Here is a 17,844-nt window from a genome sequence, read left to right on the forward strand (position 1 = left end):
CTCCCCCTTTTTGTCTTCCCCTCCTCTCTCCATTTCTCTGTCCTATCCAACAAGGACATCATCAATAACAACAACTACAACAATAATAAAACACAAGGGCAACAAAAAGGAAAATAAATAAGTAAATAAATATTTTAAAAAGAGGCACAGAGAAGGGGCTGGGCAGTGGCACACTAAGTACACATAGTACAAAGTGCAAGGATCCCGGTTTAAGCCCAAATTTCTCACCTGCAGGGGAGTCACTTCACAAGCATTGAAGCAGGTCTGCAGGTGTCTTTTTCTCCCCCTCTGTCTTCCCCTCCTCTCTCAATTTCTATCCTATCCATTAAAAAATGGCTGCCAGGAGCAGGGGATTTGTAGTGCAGGTATTGAGCCCCAGTGATAACCCTAGAGGAAAAACAAATAGAGACAGAGATAGTGAAAGAAACAACAGCACCTAAGCTTCAAAGTTTCCTTCACTATAGGGGGGCTGGGCTCAAACCTGGATCACTACTCAAATCACTCCATCATTACTTGAACCTATTCTATTTCTGAAAACAAAATGGCCCCCGAGAGGTGATGCAAAGTATTGGACGCTCAAGCATTATGTCCAAGGTCAAGCCCTGACAGCAAGTGCCAGAGAGTAATTTTTTCTCTCCTCTCATTAATAAATCAGTATTAAAAAAAAAAAAAGTCCTAGGAAGAAGTCGGGCGGTAGCGTGGTGGGTTAAGTGCAAGTGGCGCAAAGCGCAAGAACCGGCTTAAGGATCCCGGTTGGAGCCCCTGACTCCCTACCGTCAGGGGAGTCGCTTCAAAGGTGGTGAAGCAGGTCAGGAATGCAGGTGTCTATCTTTCTCTCCCCCTCAGTCTTCCCCTCCTGTCTCCATTTCTCTCTGTCCTATCCAATAACGATGACATCAATAACAATAGCTACAACAAAAAAACAAGGGCAACAAAAGGGAAAATAAATATATAAAAAAATTGTAGTCCGTGAGGTGGCACAGTGATAAAGCTTTGGACTCTCAAGCATGAGTGATGTCTGGATCTTTCTTTCTGCTCCTATCTTTCTCATAAATAAATAATAAATAAATAGGGGAGTCGGGTGGCAGCACAGTGGGTTAAGTGCAGGTGGCACAAAACGCAAGGACCAGCGTGTAAGGATCCTGGTTCAAGCCCCCAGCTCCCCACCTACTGGGATGTCGCTTCACAGGCGGTGAAGCAGGTTTGCAGGTGTCTATCTTCCTCTCCCCCTCTCAGTCTTTCTCTCCTCCCCATTTCTCTCTGTCCTATCCAACAAGGACATCAATAACAACAACAATAATAATCACAACCAAAAAAAGGGCAACAAAAGGGAATAATTAAAAAAACAAAAATAATTTTTTTTCCCCTCCAGGGTTATTGCTGGGCTCGGTGTCTGCGCCATGCATCCACTGCTCCTGGAGGCCATTTTCCCCCCTTTTGTTGCCCTTTTTGTTGTAGCCTCGTTATGGTTCTTATTATTATTGCCATTGTTGATGTACGTTGTTGGATAGGACAGAGAGAAATGAAGAAAGGAAGGGGAGAGAGGGGGGGGGAAAGACACCTGCAGACCTGCTTCACCGCCTGTGAAGCGACTCCCTGCAGGTGGGGAGCCGGGGCTCGATCCAGGATACTGACGCCGGTCCCTGCACTTTGCGCCACATGCGCTTAACCCACTGCGCCATCGCCTGACCCCCCAAAATAAACAATTTTTAAAAAATAGTCCTAGGTGGTCCGGGAGGTGGCACAGTGGTCCGGGAGGTGGCACAGTGGATAAAACATTGGTCTCTCAGGCATGAGGTCCTGAGTTCACTCCCCGGCAGCACATGTACCAGAGTGATGTCTCGTTCTTTCTCTCTCTCCTATCCCTCTCATTAATAAATAAATAAATTTTTAAAAAGTCCTAGGTTGAGAGTCGGGCTGTAGCGCAGCGGGTTAAGCGCAGGTGGCGCAAAGCACAAGGACCGGCATAAGGATCTCGGTTCGAACCCCGGCTCCCCACCTGCAGGGGAGTCGCTTCACAGGTGGTGAAGCAGGTCTGCAGGTGTCTTTCTCTCCTCCTCTCTGTCTTCCCCTCCTCTCTCCATTTCTCTCTGTCCTATCCAACAACCACAACAACAATAATAACTACCAACAATAAAACAACAAGGGCAACAAAAGGGAATAAATAAATAAAATTTTAAAAAAAAGTCCTAGGTTTCTTTTAATTGAAATGATAACACAAAATGAGGAAAATACTGCAAGTCTTAAAGAAAAATTTCCAAAGACAGTTATTGTTCATGTGCTATCATTATAATCAGGGATGACTTCTTTAAAACATATTCTAGAAATCAGGAAGATATGGAACAGAATTTATTTAGTTTTGTGAGACTTTACTTTCACAAGAATACACACCTGTGGTACAGGAAGATCTCATTAAAATTTTATAAGTGGCCCTAAGGTAAATATTTAGTTTGATTTTATGAAGCTTTCAGAAAATAGTTATTAGAATTTGCACTACATGATCACAATCAAAATGATAAAGTAAAATAGAGACTTTTCTTAGTACCCTTCACAACATGATCAAATTGAAATTTCCAGTCAAACATTCCTATGTAAGATCCATTTTGATTTCTCATTTTCTATTTTATACCTGGACACTTTTTTCTGAATAGAGCTTACAAATAATTCTGGGGTGTCAACTTCCCATCTTAATACCACAAAGTCATTTATTTTACTTTGGCTATACATTTTTCATTGCTTATAGTAAGATCCACTTATCAGTTATACTTTGTAAGTGAAAAAAATTGTTGAGAAAATTATGAATAACTTTAATGATCCTCACTAAATTCTAAGGAAATCACTTTCCCAAATAATTACAAGATAAACCCCATAAATGTTGAAATAGAAACTGAAAGAAAAGTGGGAAATCTATGCTAGGCATTGTGTGCTTTTCATAGTGCAACATAGGTAATACTTGATAATCAAAAGTCAATTAATAGGCTAATATTTATAAATGCACACTTTAATAAGTATGAAGTACATAAACAATTAGGTAAGCTTGTGGATAAGCTGACCAAGATACATAAATTAGGAGGTGCAAGTGTCCTTCTCAATTTCCTATGTTTCCTTTTTACAGAATATTTATTAAAGTTGCTTAATGTACAATTTGTCATTTTGGAAGTCCTTTATGATAGACTGTTCTTTTGTCTGATGACAAACAGCAGCCACAATGTCATTGATTATTCTGGGCCTCCACGCTGAAAAGGAAAAAATAACGTATTAAGATCAGATGATATATTCCCACAAAAATGTTTTCATGACTATTATGAAAAGTTAAGGGGTCTGGGTGGTAGTGCACCTAGTTGAGTGCACACCTTACAATGCACAAGGACCCAGGTTCAAGCCCCCTAGTCCCCACCTGCAGGGGGAAAGCTTTGTGAGTGGTAAAGCAGTGCTGCAGGTCTTCCCCCCCACCCCTTTGAGCCAGAACACTGCTTATGGTGGTGTGGGGGATTGAATCTGGGACTCTGAAGCCTCAGGCATTAGTCTCTTTGCAAAGCCTTTATGCTATCTACCCCAGCGTCTCTTACTCTCTATTTTTTTTTTTTGCCTCCAGGGTTATCACTGGGGCTCAGTGCCTGCATTACAAACCCACTGCTCCTGGAGGCTATTTTTCCATTTTGTTGCCCTTGTGGTTGTTATTGTTATTATAGCTATTGTTGTTGTTGGATAGGACAGAGAGAAATCAAGAGAGGAGGGGAAGACAGAGAGGAGGAGAGACTTGCAGACTTGTTTTACCATTTGCAAAGCAGCCCCCCTCCCCTGCAGGTGGGAAGCTGGGGGCTTGAACAGGGATCCTTATACTAGTCCTTTGCGCTTTGCGCCATGTGTGCTTAACCTGCTGTGCTGCCGTCCAGGCCCCTCTCTTACCCTCTCTATCACCACCTTTCTTCTTAATTTCTGACTGTTTCTACCCAATAAATAAAGCTAATTAAAAAAAATATTTATTAATGAGAGTCGGGTGGTAGTGCAGTGGGTTAAGCGCATGTGGTGCAAAGCCCAAGGATGGGCATAAGGATCATGGTTCAAGCCCCCGGCTCCCCACCTGCAGAGGAGTCCCTTCACAGGCAGTGAAGCAGGTCTGCAGGTGTCTCTCTTTCTCTCCCCCTCTCTGTCTTCCCCTCCTCTCTCCATTTCTCTCTGTCCTATCCAACAATGATATCAGTTACCAACAATAAAAAACAAGGGCAACAAAAGGGAAACTAAATTTAAAAAATCTTTAAAAAATATATTTATTTCCTTTTTGTTGCCTTGTTTTTATTGTTGTAGTTATTATTGTTATTGATGTCATCATTGTTGGACATTTTTATCATTTTTATTTATTAAAAAAATAAATAAATTTCCCCCCTTTTGTTGGCCTTGTTGTTTATTGTTGTTATTGTTATTGCTGTCTTTGTTGGATAGGACAGAGAAAAATTGAGAGAGTGTTGCTGTGGCGGTCTGGTGTCGGGCTGCACCGCGGAGAAGAGAGTGGACGTCCAGAGCAAAGGGGTACACAAATCTTTATTATAGGATGGGGGGGGTTGGTTCATACCACGTGGAGCCAGCTGGCAATGGCCGTCTCCACTACCTGACCACGGCGGGAGAGCAGGGGGCGAGATCTGAGAGAGGGGGAGCTGAGAGCCCAGAGAGGGGGGAGGGTGAGGGGACTTTTTATTGGGCAACAACCAGGGGTGACGTGTGGGGCCAGGATTGGTTGAAGGGGGAACTGCTAGGATTTCGCAGGGCGTAGTAAAACCTGGGGGCAGAGACTGCATCAGAATAACTCCTCAGCAACATCTCCTCCTATCCCTTTATATCTAAATGGACACAGTAAAGAAAAATGGAATGGAGCAGGCTTAAGTGTTTTTAAGGAATGCCGTGCTCAGGTGGGAAGATGTAGGACTTTCTGTGGAGGAGGGAAGGCTTAAATGGCTGCCAACCTTGTGAGATTTGTGTCCCCCTGTGCTCAACCCCTCTTTAGAGAGAGAGACTTACCTGGAGAGACTCATCTCATAGGTTTAAGCGTAGCCTGCTCAACCATCTCTTCACAATATCTCTACATCTTTTCTATCTTTCTATCTAGTAATAGCATAAGATGTTCAAAGTCTGTAAAAGACTATCATGGAGCAGAAACCTTTTGGGCATAAACCTAAATGATATAACAAAACAGGAAGGGACAAGTAGGGGAGTAGTAAAAGCCAGTGTGGTGTGACGGCAATGGCTGTCCTTACTACCTGACCACGGGGGGAGAGCAGGGGGCGAGATCTGAGAGAGGGGGAGCTGAGAGCCCAGGGAGGGGGGTGAGGGGGCTTTTTATTGGGCGACAACCAGGGGTGACGTGTGGGGCCAGGATTGGTTGAAGGGGGCACTGCTAGGATTTCGCCGGGCGTAGTAAAACCTGGGGGCAGAGACTGCATCAGAATAACTCCTCAGCAACAAGAGAGGAAGGGAAGACAGAGAAGGGGAGAGAAAGACAGAAACCTGAAGACCAGCTTCACCACCTGTGAAGCGACTCGGCCCCTGTAGGTACAGAGCTGAGGGCTCAAACCCGGATCCTGATGCTGCTCTGTGTTATTTCTGCCACGTGCTCTGAACCAGCTGCGCCACCGTCTGCCTCCCAGATAATAATTTTTTTTCAACAAGCTTTAAGCAGTTGATCTTCAATTTTTTTATACTTATTTATCTCCCCTTTTGTTGCCCTTGTTTTTTATTGTTGTTGTAGTTATTATTGTTGTTATTGATGTCATCGTTGTTAGGACAGAGAGAAATGGAGAGAGGAAGGGAAGATAGGGGGAGAGAAAGACAGACACCTGCAGACTTGCTTCACTGCCTGAGAAGCGACTCCCCTGTAGGTGGGGAGCTGGGCGCTCAAACTGGGATCTTTATGCTGGGTCCTTGGGATTTGCACCACGTGCGCTTAACCTGCTGTGCCACTGCCAGACTCCCAATCTTTATATTTTTAGAAACAATTTATAACTTTTGGGTACACATAATAATATAAATTATTTTTTTTTAACCCCTGGAAACTTCCAGTTTTATTATTATTTATTTATTCCCTTTTGTTGCCCTTGTTTTATTGTTATAGTTATCATTGTTGTTGTCATCGTTGTTGGATAGGACAGAAAGAAATGGAGAGAGGAGGGGAAGAGATAGAAGGGGAGAGAAAGACAGACACCTGCAGACCTGCTTCACTGCTTGTGAAGCAACTCCCCTGCAGGTGGGGAGCCGGGGGCTCGAACCGGGATCCTTATGCAGGTCCTTGCGCTTTGCACCACCTGCGCTTAACCCTCTGCGCTACCGCCCGATTCCCAATTATTATTTTTTTTAAGATAGGGACAGAGTGGTACAGTGGCAGAGAGAGTGAAAGAGGTCACAACTTTGAAATTTCCTCCAGTGCAGTGGGGGCTGGGCTTAAACTTATGTTGTGCACATGGTAAAGCAATGTACTATCCAAGTGACCTATTTTTCCTTTGCCAGCCCATTAGTATAATTAAAGCCCTAGATCGGTGTTGAGTTTTGTAGTCTCAGGGGACATTTATTCTCCGAAAATGTATTGGAGGCCTTACAGAGCTTCTTTTCATATTGCTATTATATGGTATTATATGTCTACATATATTCCTTGTAAAATTTTCTTGTTATCTTTATTTATTTATTGGATAGAGACAGCCAAAAGTTGAGAGGGAAGGGGGGAATAGAGAGGGAGAGAGACAGAGAGACGACTGCAACAGTGCTTCACCACTTTTCAAACCCAGGTCCTTGCACATTGTAACATGTTCCTCAACCAGGTGTGCCACCAGCAGCATTGCTACATATATTCCTTCAGGTTCTGACACGTTATTCCTCATAGCCATGAGCTACCTAACCATTTATCTCTTAGCTATAAATACAACTCGGAGGGCTGTGGGAAGTAAACTTCCAAAGTTTATAAAAGGGACTTAAAAATGACAATACAGGGTGGAGGTAGATAGCATACTGGCTATGCAAAGAGACTCTCATGCCTGAGGCACCAAAGGTCCCAGGTTCAATCCCCTGGACCACCATAAGCCAAAGCTGAACAATGTTCTGGTAAAAATAAATAAATAAATAAAATGAAAATACAAAATGACCTCACCCACAGGGAATAAGCAAACAAGGGCTGGAGAGATAGCATAATAGTTATAAAAAAGATTTTCGGGAGTCGGGCGGTAGTGCATCAGGTTAAGTGCAGGTGGTGCAAAGCACAAGGACCAATGTAAAGAGCCAGTCCCAGCTCTCCACCTGCAGGGAAGTTGCTTCACAAGAGATGCAGCAGGTCTGCAGGTGTCTCTCTCTCTCTCTCTGCAGATGTCTTTCTCATTCTCTGTCTTCCCCTTCTCCATTTCTCTGTCGTATCCAACAACAATGACATCAATAAAAACAAGGGCAACAAAAGGGAATAAATTAAAAAAATATATATTTTCATGCTTGTGGCATCAAAGGTGCCAGGTTCAATCTCCAGGACCATCATAGTCCAGCAATGAATAGATCTAGTAAAAACAAATAAAAAGCGGCCGGGTGGTGGGGCACCTGGCTGAGTGCCAATGTTACAATGCGCAGGAGCCTGGGTTTGAGCCCCAGTCCCCACCTACAGGGGTAAAGCTTTACGAGTGGTGAAGCAGGGCTGTAGGTGTCTCTCTCTCTCCCTCTCTATCACCCCCCCCCCCTTGATTTCTGGCTGTCTCTATCCAATAAATAAAAAAATTAAAAAAATAATAATAACAAGCAAAGCTCCCTAATGAAGGGAAATTTAGAACTCAAGTTGTAGAGCTTGAGACTCAAAGCTCTATTCATCTCAAAGGGGACTTGAGAAAGGTGCAAGGGAGGAGGTGGTCTACTGGATTTTGGGAGAGGGATATTGATGTTTTGGTAAGGACACAGAGTAAGGTAACACAATCTGAAAAGGTGAGAAAACACTTCTAGAATATTTTTAGGCTTTTAAACCAAGGTGATCTCAAAATCAAATTAAGATGTTTTAGACAGTGTTGTGAAAAAAAAAAAAAAGCAACATAGTTGGCATATTGCACTAAAGTAAAGGCCTGTGGTGGGGAGGAAGGAGTGTGTTCAGGTCCTTGGACATGATGGTGGAGGAAGAACTAGGTGGGGGTTAGAATGTTATGAGGAAAACTGAGAAATGTTACACATGTACCAACTACAATACTTTAATGTCAACTATAAACTATTAACCCCCCCCAATCAAGGAAAAAAAAACATACTTGGATATATTCCATTTCTTCTTGAGATACAAGTTTCCTTCTGTATTTTTGAGGTAATGTTTTTAGTATTTCTGCAGTGTCTGGTGGGCCCTGATGCATCAACCAGTCAGATGTTTTACTTCCCTTAGAATGCTGTGAAACTGAAGAGTGAGATGGCAGTCCTGCTGCTCCCAAAACGTCTGACACTAGCAGAAAAAAACAGAAAGAGAAATTGTTCAGCTGCCTTAATATGTTCTTTATCGGGGGGGGGGTGTTTATGCAAGCAGTTAAGTGTACATATTACCAATTGCATGAACCCAGGTTTGAGCCCTTGCTCTCCACCCACAGGGGTGAAGCAGGTCTACAAGTGTCTTTCTTTTGCTCTGTCTTCTTCGCTTTCAATTTCTCTGTACTATCTAATAAAAAGGAGGGGAATATTTTATTTACCTGTTGTTGAATAATCAAGTCATAAGTGTTATAAGAAATAAGTATCTACAACAATAAAACAATGACAACAAAAGGTAATAAATAAATAAGATATATATTAAAAAAAAGATATAAGTATCGGGGTGGAGGGTAGACAGCATAGTGGTTATGCAAACAGACTCTCATGCCTGAGGCTCCAAAGTCCCAGGTTCAATTCCCCGCACCACCATAAACCAGAGCTGAACAGTGCTCTGGTTAAAAAAAATTTTTAAATTAAAAATAAAAGTTTTTTAAAAAAGAAGTAAGTACTGGGAGTCAGGCAGTGGTGCAGCGGGTTAAAAGCACAAGGACCAGCATAAGGATCCTGGTTCGAGCCTCCAGCTCCCCACCTGCCGGGGAGTCGCTTCACAGGCAGGTGTCTTTCTCTCCTCTTCTCTGTCTTCCCCTCCTCTCTCCATTTCTCTCTGTCCTAGCCAACAACAATGATATCAATAACAACAACAACTACAACAATAAAACAACAAGGGCAACAAAAGGGAAAATAAATAAACATTTTTAAAAAAGAAAGAAAGAAGTATCATTCTATGGTGTAGGAGGTGGCACAGTGGATAAGGCATTGGACTCTCAAGCATGAAGTCCTGAGTTCAATCCCCAGAAGCACATGTACCAGACTTATGTCTGGTTCTTTCTCTCTATCATTTCTCATGAATCAATAAATAAAATAAAAAAAAAAAGAAGTATAATTCTAAGAGGTAAGTATCTTAGTTGAACATCTATATATAATTTCATAGTTATTTGTAAAACAAATAATGTGGTAGTTTTGTCTGTTATTAAGTCATCTACCTCTTACCTATTAAATTGTAATGAGTATAACAGGTAGATCAGAACACTAATTTGCCATTTATGATGTTGCATTGTTTTGTCTTTAGAAAATATCTATTTTGGGAGTCGGGCAGTAGTGCAGCGGATTAAGCGCAGGTGGCACAAAGCACAAGCACTGGCCCAAGTATCCGGGTTTGAGCCCCTAGCACCCCACCTGCAGGGGAGTCACTTCACAGGTGGTGAAGCAGGTCTGCAGGTGTCTATCTTTCTCTCTCCTCTCTTGATTTCTCTCTGTCCTATCCAACAACGGTGACATCAATAACAACAATAATAACTACAACAATAAAACAACAAGGGCAACAAAAGGGAATATAATGCTGAACCATCATGCTGAACCATAATGCTGAACCATCCATTTATCTACCTTCCCAGCTCTGAGTCACTACCTTTTTTTTTTTTTTTTTTGCCTCCATGGTTATCACTAGGGCTTAGAGGCTATACTACAAATCCACTGCTCCTGGAGGCCATTTCCCCCCAGTTTTACTGTTCTTGTTGTTATTGCTGCTGTTGTTGTTGCTTGACTTTCATCCTAGGCACCAGAGTCCCATGTTCAATTTTTCAACACAACCATAAACCATAGCAGGGCAATAGTAGTCTGGATTAAAAAAAGGGGGGGGGGGCGGAGTTGGCCGGTAGCACAGTGGGTTAAGCGCAGGTAGTGCAGAATGCAAAGACCGGAGTAAGGATCCCAGTTCGAGCCCCTGGCTCCCCACCTACTGGGGAGTCGCTTCACAAGTGGTGAAGCAGGTCTGTAGGTGTCTTTCTCACCCCCCTCTGTCTTCCCTTCCTCTCTCCATTTCTCTGTCCTATCCAACAACAACAGCAGCAATTAACAATAACAACCACGTAAGACAAGAGCAACAAGAGGAAAAAATTAAAAATAATAATAAAAGGACATAAATAATAAGTAAGAGGGTTGTCACAATAGTTCAGTTGGATAGTGTCCTGCTCTGCCATGTGTATGACCCAGGGCTGAGTCTAGCCCCCACTCCTTTCAAAGAAGCTTGGTGTTGTGGTTTCTTTTAATATTTATTATTTATTTTCCCTTTTGTTGCCCTTATTGTTTTTCATTGTTGTTTTTGTTGTTATTGATGTCGTCCTTGTTGGATAGGACAAAGAGAAATCGAGAGAGGAGGAGAAGACAAGAGGGGGAGAGAAAGATAGACACCTGCAGACCTGCTTCACCGTCTGTGAAGCGACTCCCCTACAGGTGAGGAGTTGGGGAACCGGGATCCTTTTGCAGGTCCTTGGGCATTGTACCACATGCGTTTAACCAGCTGCGCTACTGCCTGGCTCCCTGTGTTATGGTTTCTTTCTCTGCCTGTCTGCCTCTGTCTCTACCTGAAAAAGTCAGCCTGGAGATGTCAAGAAAGAAAATAATAAATGGGGCTGGGTGGTGGCACACCTGGTTGAGAGCATGTATTACAATCTGCAAGGACCCGGGTTCGAGCCCGTGGTCCCCACCTGCAGGGGGAAAGCTTTATGAGTGGTGAAGCAGGGCTGCAGGTGTCTCTCTGCTCTCTATCAACCCCCTCCCTCTTGATATCTGACTGTCTCTATCCAATAAATAAAGATAATAAAAAAATAATATGGTGATGATGGTGATAATAAAAGCAAATGTGTTACATGCAACCTTAAGATACCATTTTGGGGAGTAGGGCGATAGTGCTGCGGGCTAAGCACACATGTCGCAAAGCGCAAGGACTGGGCAAGGATCCTGGTTAGCGCCCCAGCTCCCCACCTGCAGGGGAGTCGTTTCACAGGCGGTGAAGCAGGTCTGCAGATGTCTATCTTTCTCTCCCCCTGTCTTCCCCTCCTCTGTCCATTTCTCTGTCTTATCCAACAATGACGACATCAATAACAACAACAACAACGGCAACAAAAGGGAAAATAAAAGATACCATTTTGTGGTCCGGGAGGTGGCGCAGTGGATAAGGCTTTGGGCTCTCAAGCATGAGGTCCCAAGTTCAATGCAGCACATGTACCAGACTGATGTCTCGTTCTTTCTCTTTCTCCTATCATTTCTCATAAATAAATAAAATCTTTAAAAAAAGTTTTTAAAAAAGATACCATTTTGACTATGCTACAATAGTCTATTTAGATTGAGAAGTATTGTCTATAATATTGATGTGTAAATATGCATGCCCATTGAAAAATCTAAAATGCAACTTACCGTTGGGTTTAGGATTGTCTCTTCTATCAGGAAACCTTATTAATGGAGTATGTGGCTTGACTACCTGAAGTAAAAATAAACGCATTTTTAAAAACGTTTAAAGTCACCTCATTAGGGAGTTGGCGGTAGGGCAGCGGGTTAAGCACAGGTGGTGCAAAGCGCAAAGACCTGTGTAAGGATCTCGGTTAGAGTCCCACCCCACTCCCTACCTGGAGGGGAATCGCTCCACAGGTGAAGCAGGTCTGCAGGTGTCTATATTTTTCTCTCCCCCCTCTATCTTCCCCTCCTCTCTCCATTTCTCTCTGTCCTATCCAACAACAACGACATCAATAACAACAACAGTAATAACTACAACAATAAAACAACAAGGGTAACAAAGGGAATAAATAAATATTAAAAAATAAAATAATAAAATAAAATGACGTCATTAAAGAACAAAGAAATATGCTGAACCTCCCAAAGCCATCTATATTTTTCCTATGCTACCTTCTAGGAGTTTTATAGTTTCACATTTTACATATAATTCTATGATTTAGCCAGAGCTAATTTTTCTGAGAGTAAAAGATTCACTTTTGGGGGGAGTCAGGCGGTAGCGCAGTGGGTTAAGCACAGGTGGTGCAAAGTTCAAGGACTGGCTTAAGGATCTTGGTTCCAGCCCCCAACTCCCCACCTGAAGGGGGGTAGCTTCACAGGCGGCGAAGCAGGTCTGTAGGTGTCTATCACACCCCCCCTCTTCCTCTCCTCCATTTCTCTCTGTCCTATCTAAAAATGACATCAATAACAACAATAACTACAACAATAAAAAAACAAGGGCAACAAAAGGGAAAAAATAACCTCCAGTTGCGGTGGACATGTGGTGCAGGCACCGAGTACCAGCAATAACCCTGGAGGCAAAAAAATATATATATTATTACAACCTTCTGTACCCCATAATGATCCTGGGTCCATACTCCCAGAGGGATAAAGAATAGGAAAGCTATCAGAAGGGATGGGATACGGAGTTCTGGTGGTGGGAATTGTGTTAAGTTGTACTCCTCCTTATCCTATGGTTTTTGTCAGTGTTTCCTTTTCATAAATAAAATTTTTTAAAGTTATTATAAATAAAAATAGTATCTATTTTTCCTTTTTATAAACATTAGGCCAGAGAGAGCCGACCCCACGCTAGGACGCTTGCCGCGGGCCAGTTCCCAGGTCATTCCCAAGTCCTTGAAGGGACACCGACTGGGTCAGACGCAGGATTCTCTTCCTTTTGCGCCCAGCTACCGTCTTCCTTCTGATTGGCTGACTCGCCGCATCACAGACAATCCTAGACGGCGATTGGCCGGGCTCAGCCCCACAGCCTAGCCGGCAGACGCCCGAGGGGGCAAGAGGGTCTCAGCGAGGACAGTTTGGAGACTGCTTTGTGCCCACCTGCTGAGATGCAGCACCCCCGCGGCCCGGCTCGAAGCCTCTGCCCCGCCCAATGGATTCAAGGTCCAACTCAGCGCGCGCGCGAACACACACACCAGAGCAGAACCGCTGGCCCTACTCAAGGCCACAGTCACCACGAAGCCTCCACACCGCCGTTCTGCCCCCGCGCCGGCACTACAGGCTGCACCATTCCCACCGCTCGCGATGAGGAGAGGCAACTGGATCGTTTTACCTGAACGACCCGGCTGGCAGACGCCATCTTGCTGCCCATCATGACCCCCAGAAAAGGGTTAGCTTCCGGCGCGCGCAAGGGCCGCAGTGGTAAGTCTCAGGCAGCTGGGGGCGGGGCCTGATCGTGACGCCTCGGAGGAGGAGCGAGCGGACGCTCGGGTTGGGCTTCCCACCAGGCGGAGGCCCCGCCCCTTGAGTCTGACCCCGCCCCCTACCTATCCGTTGACCGCCCTGTTTGGTTACCGAAAGGAAGGCTTGGAGTGTTGGTTTATTTTACGTTTCATTCTGTGATCTAGAACTATTTCCTCTTCAGATCAGCAGTTTCTAACGTCAGTTTTATTAAACATTTAACCTGAAGCCAAATAGTATAAGCTCTTCTGGCATCCTCAACGGAACAATCTTCGAGAAACTTTAGTAGCAAACTCAGAAAGAGTGGTCCATTCTAGGGCTACTTACAGTTCCTAGTTTATTGCCTCTTGTATGACTGAATTCTGCTGTTGTTACTAGTCCTGATATTGAATCGCTCAATTACAGAGACTCTATAAAATGTTCAAGTTTCATGGGCCTAGACCTCTAACGGATCCCTCTATCATCACTGGTCTCTTCCAGCAGGACATCATTAGCCATTTTATGGGCTTCTCCAGGACCTCACAATTTATAAAGAAAGCAGCAATGGTAGGAACTGCCCCACTCTACAGAATAGAAGCCATCCTACTTTACCACTGGAGCAAGACTGGTCCTGAAATGAGTGCAGCCTAGAGTGTTCCCAGCTGTGACCATGGACTGCGAGCTCAGACTGACAAGGACTCAGAGATTACACAGGCTCCTGTGCTAAATAGAAATAGAAATAGACATGGACCCCAAATCAGATCAATGGTTAGCTGTATTTATATATATGTTTTCAATTTTGGGAGCCACTCTTTGCCCTAACTTGGCTTTCAAGTTCTGAAATAGAAAAGGGAAAATGGGGGGCCATGTGGTGATGCACCTAGTCGACCTCACAATTATGTAAAAACCAGGGTTCAGTGAGCCCCCAGTCTCCACCTGCAGGAGGAAAATTCAGGAGTGGTGAGGCAGTGCTACAGGTGTCTCTCTTTCTTTCTCTCCCTCTCTGTCTCCCCTTTCTCTCCATTTCTGTCTGTCTCTCTCAGATAAAGATAATATAAAATAAAAAGTAAAGGTAAAATGTTAAAGCAAAGAAAGAGTTAACTAACCAAACTGTAGGAAGAAGAGAAGCTCCAGATAACAGGAGACCTTGAGAAAGTTGCCCACCCACCAACCCAGTGGTATATTTTATCCTGACAAGTCATAAACTTCCAAATTCTGAGGCTAACCTTCACAACTATGCAAGAAAAGATAACAGTAACTAAGGCAGCCAGGCCCTGAGCAGTGGGTACAAGTCCCACCCCCTTAACCTTACAGGCTCGGCTCCTGTGAGAATGTTTTGTGTTGTGTTTTTTTTTTTTTCCCTCTCAGTCTGTATTCACCTATACAAGTTGTATAAGCACCCCTCTTTGTTCAGGGTCCAGAATTCTTTAAGAGCATGAGCTCCTTCTGTGGTCCATTAAAATTAATAATTTTTTCCCTCTTCTTGAATCCACATGGCTTTTTGGTCTCCTTTGCTGCATCAGTTCTATCTCACTCTGACACCATCCTCCCAGACAATATTTCTAGTTCACCTCCAGTGTTACCTATCCAGGTTAAGCAAAAGTTACTATAGTCCTGGGCACCTAGAAACATACCTAAAATAGATATCTTAGCTTCTTTCCACCCTAGGAGTCCTATCCTCATCTGTTCTATTCCTACTCTTTGGTTCTTGTTTTGTAACATTTAAAAAAATATTTATTTATTCCCCTTGTTTTATTGTTGTAGTTATTGATGTCATCATTGGCGACGTGCACAGGGAAACAAATACTCAGCCCTGGGAAAAGCCTCAGATGGCAGTTCGTTTATTGAAAAGAAAAGTAGGTATATACAGGCCACACCTCGGGGGGAAGGTTTGGGGTACCCATTAACCCAAGCACAGAACAAGATAATCCACAGTTACATCTTTACTGACAGACTGTCTGATCATAAGCTTTACAATGTACATTTATCCAGAGGTAAATTGCAGGCACTTGAAAGCAGTAAGAGAGAGGGGGGAAAGCTGAGCAATATTTGCTGGAGTTTTAAAGTTAACACAGTAATCCATGGCTTTTAGTTAAAGAAGAAAAGGGGGGAGATGGCATGTGTAGAAAGGCGCCCATGTCCGAGGGCCTTCTCTCAACCTAAAGGGACAGTTGGGGGTCAACCCACTCAGATCTCATAGAAACAATTGCCTGGATTTTCCGGGACAGTGGGCCCATTCTCCAACTTTTAAAAAAAAAATATTTATTCCCTTTTGTCACCCTTGTTGTTTTATTGCTGTATTTATCATTGTTGTTATTGATGTCGTCGTTAGATAGGACAGAGAGAAATGGAGAGAGGAGGGGAAGACAGAGGGGGAGAGAAAGATAGACACCTGCAGACCTGCTTCACCTCTTGTGAAGCGACTCCCCTTCAGTTGGGAAGCCACGGGCTTGAACCAGGATCCTTATGCTGGTCCTTACGCTTGGCGCCACATGTGCTTACCCACTGCGCTAGCGCCCAACTCCCTTTCCAACATTTTTTTGATCGGAACACTGTTCAGTTCTGGCTTATGGTGGTGCAGGGGATTGAACCTGGGATGTTGGAGTCTCAGGCATGAGAGTCTATTTGCATAACCATTATGCTATCTACCCTCCACACAGGAACAGACTTTCTTATTTATTTATTTCTTTTTGTTGCCCTTGTTTTAGTTGTTGTTGGATAGGACAGACAAATGGAAAGAGGAGGAAAAGACAGAGAGGGAGAGAGAAAGATAGACACCTGCAGACCTGCTTCACCGCCTGTGAAGGGACTCCCCTGCAGGTGGGGAGCCAGGGGCTTGAACCCCGATTCTTACTCTGGTCCTTGCACTTTGCGCCTCCTGCGCTTAACCCACTGTACTACCGCCCTACTCCAGAGATTCATATTTGAAGACACTCCGGTCAGCAAGGGGTCATGCTTAGCATTCTGCAGACAGAATTGTTTAAAGTCTACAGCTGCTTGGGAAACTTTCACGCGGTTCAGTCCAGCCTCCAGCTCGAGCTGCTGAACCACCTTCCTCATAGCTGGGACACTGGAGGAGCCAGACATGGCACCTGCAAGAACCAAACCAGTTCCTGGGCCGCAGGTTGCTGGGCTGCAGGCTGGTCGGCGGGAACAGACGGCGGGATGGGGTGACAGTCTATTATACATTTTGTCCTGCTTTATGTCTCGACAACTTTCAATCAAGATGCATATACTATTAGGATTCTTTCCTGAACTCCCTGGGCAGATGATCTTACCAACATACCCTGGAATTTCCTCTCCAGAGCCCTTACCCCACTAGAGAAAGATAAGAGACAGGCTGAGGGTATAGATCCACTGGCCAATGTGCAGGTCCAGCAGAAAAGCATTACAGAAGCCAGAACTCACACCTTCTGCACCCCAAAAAGAACTTTGGTCCGTACTCCCAGAGAGTGGAAATGTTAGGGGAAGATAACCAGAGGGCTCTGAATTGCAATTTCACCAAGACCCAAAACTTTTGTTACTGGGAATCTGGATGGGAATGAGGACACAAAACTCTGGTGCCGGGAATGATACCCCTATTATCTGATAGTTTTATAAATCACTAATAATTTAAAAAGGGATTCAGGCGGTAGCGCAGTGGGTTAAGTGCATGTGGCACAAAGCGCAAGGACTGGCATGAGGATCCCAGTTCGAGCCCCTGGCTTCCCACCTGCAGGGGAGTCACTTCACAGGCGGTGAAGCAGGTCTGCAGGTGTCTATCTTTCTCTCCCACTCTCTGTCTTCCCATCCTCTCTCCATTTCTGTCTTATTCAACAATGACAACATCAATAACAACAACAATAACCACTAGAAGAATAAAAACAACAAGGGCAACAAAAAGGAAATTAATTAATTAAAAAATAAAATACTTCTCCCAGGCTTAGTCCATTTCTAGAGATCACAAATGACTCACCTGGGAACAAACCTTTCATTTGTACATGAATCAATCCAGAACCCATACATCCATTCCTGCTGAACAGCAGCAAAAAAGGCTAGTAAAAATATTTTTCCTGGGTGGGGGAGATAGCATAATGATTATGTAAAGAGGCTCTTATGCCTGAGGCTCCAAGGTCCCAGGTTCAATGTCCTGTTCCATCATAAAGCCAGGATACAGCTCACATGATAAAGTGCAATAGTGTGTGTGTTGATCTGGATTTGAGCCCCATATAACATATGGGTGTGCCTGCAGGATGTAAACTTCACAAGCAACGGAGAAGTAGCTCCTTTCTCCCTCTCAACTAGAAAGAAAGGGGGAGTTGGGCAGTAGCGCAGTGGGTTAAGTGCACATGGCTTGAAGCCCAAGGACCGGAGGAAGGATCTCAGTTCCAGCCCCCAGCTCCC

At 44.0% G+C, this 17,844-nt stretch overlaps 1 protein-coding gene across 1 annotated transcript; it reads right to left on the minus strand.

Annotated features, from left to right (window-relative positions):
- Window positions 1–2,336: 2,336 nt before the first annotated feature.
- KGD4 (alpha-ketoglutarate dehydrogenase subunit 4) lies at window positions 2,337–13,482 on the minus strand. Its single transcript, XM_007538029.3, has 4 exons — window positions 13,355–13,482; window positions 11,713–11,776; window positions 8,253–8,437; window positions 2,337–3,236 (listed from the first exon to the last, which is right to left on the minus strand). Exons 1-4 carry the CDS (start codon window positions 13,394–13,396, stop codon window positions 3,219–3,221), a joined length of 309 nt encoding a protein of 102 aa, XP_007538091.1. The 5' UTR covers window positions 13,397–13,482; the 3' UTR covers window positions 2,337–3,218.
- Window positions 13,483–17,844: the final 4,362 nt, after the last annotated feature.

Source organism: Erinaceus europaeus, chromosome 5 (genome assembly GCF_950295315.1).
Source record: "Erinaceus europaeus chromosome 5, mEriEur2.1, whole genome shotgun sequence".
Lineage (NCBI taxonomy): Eukaryota > Metazoa > Chordata > Mammalia > Eulipotyphla > Erinaceidae > Erinaceus > Erinaceus europaeus.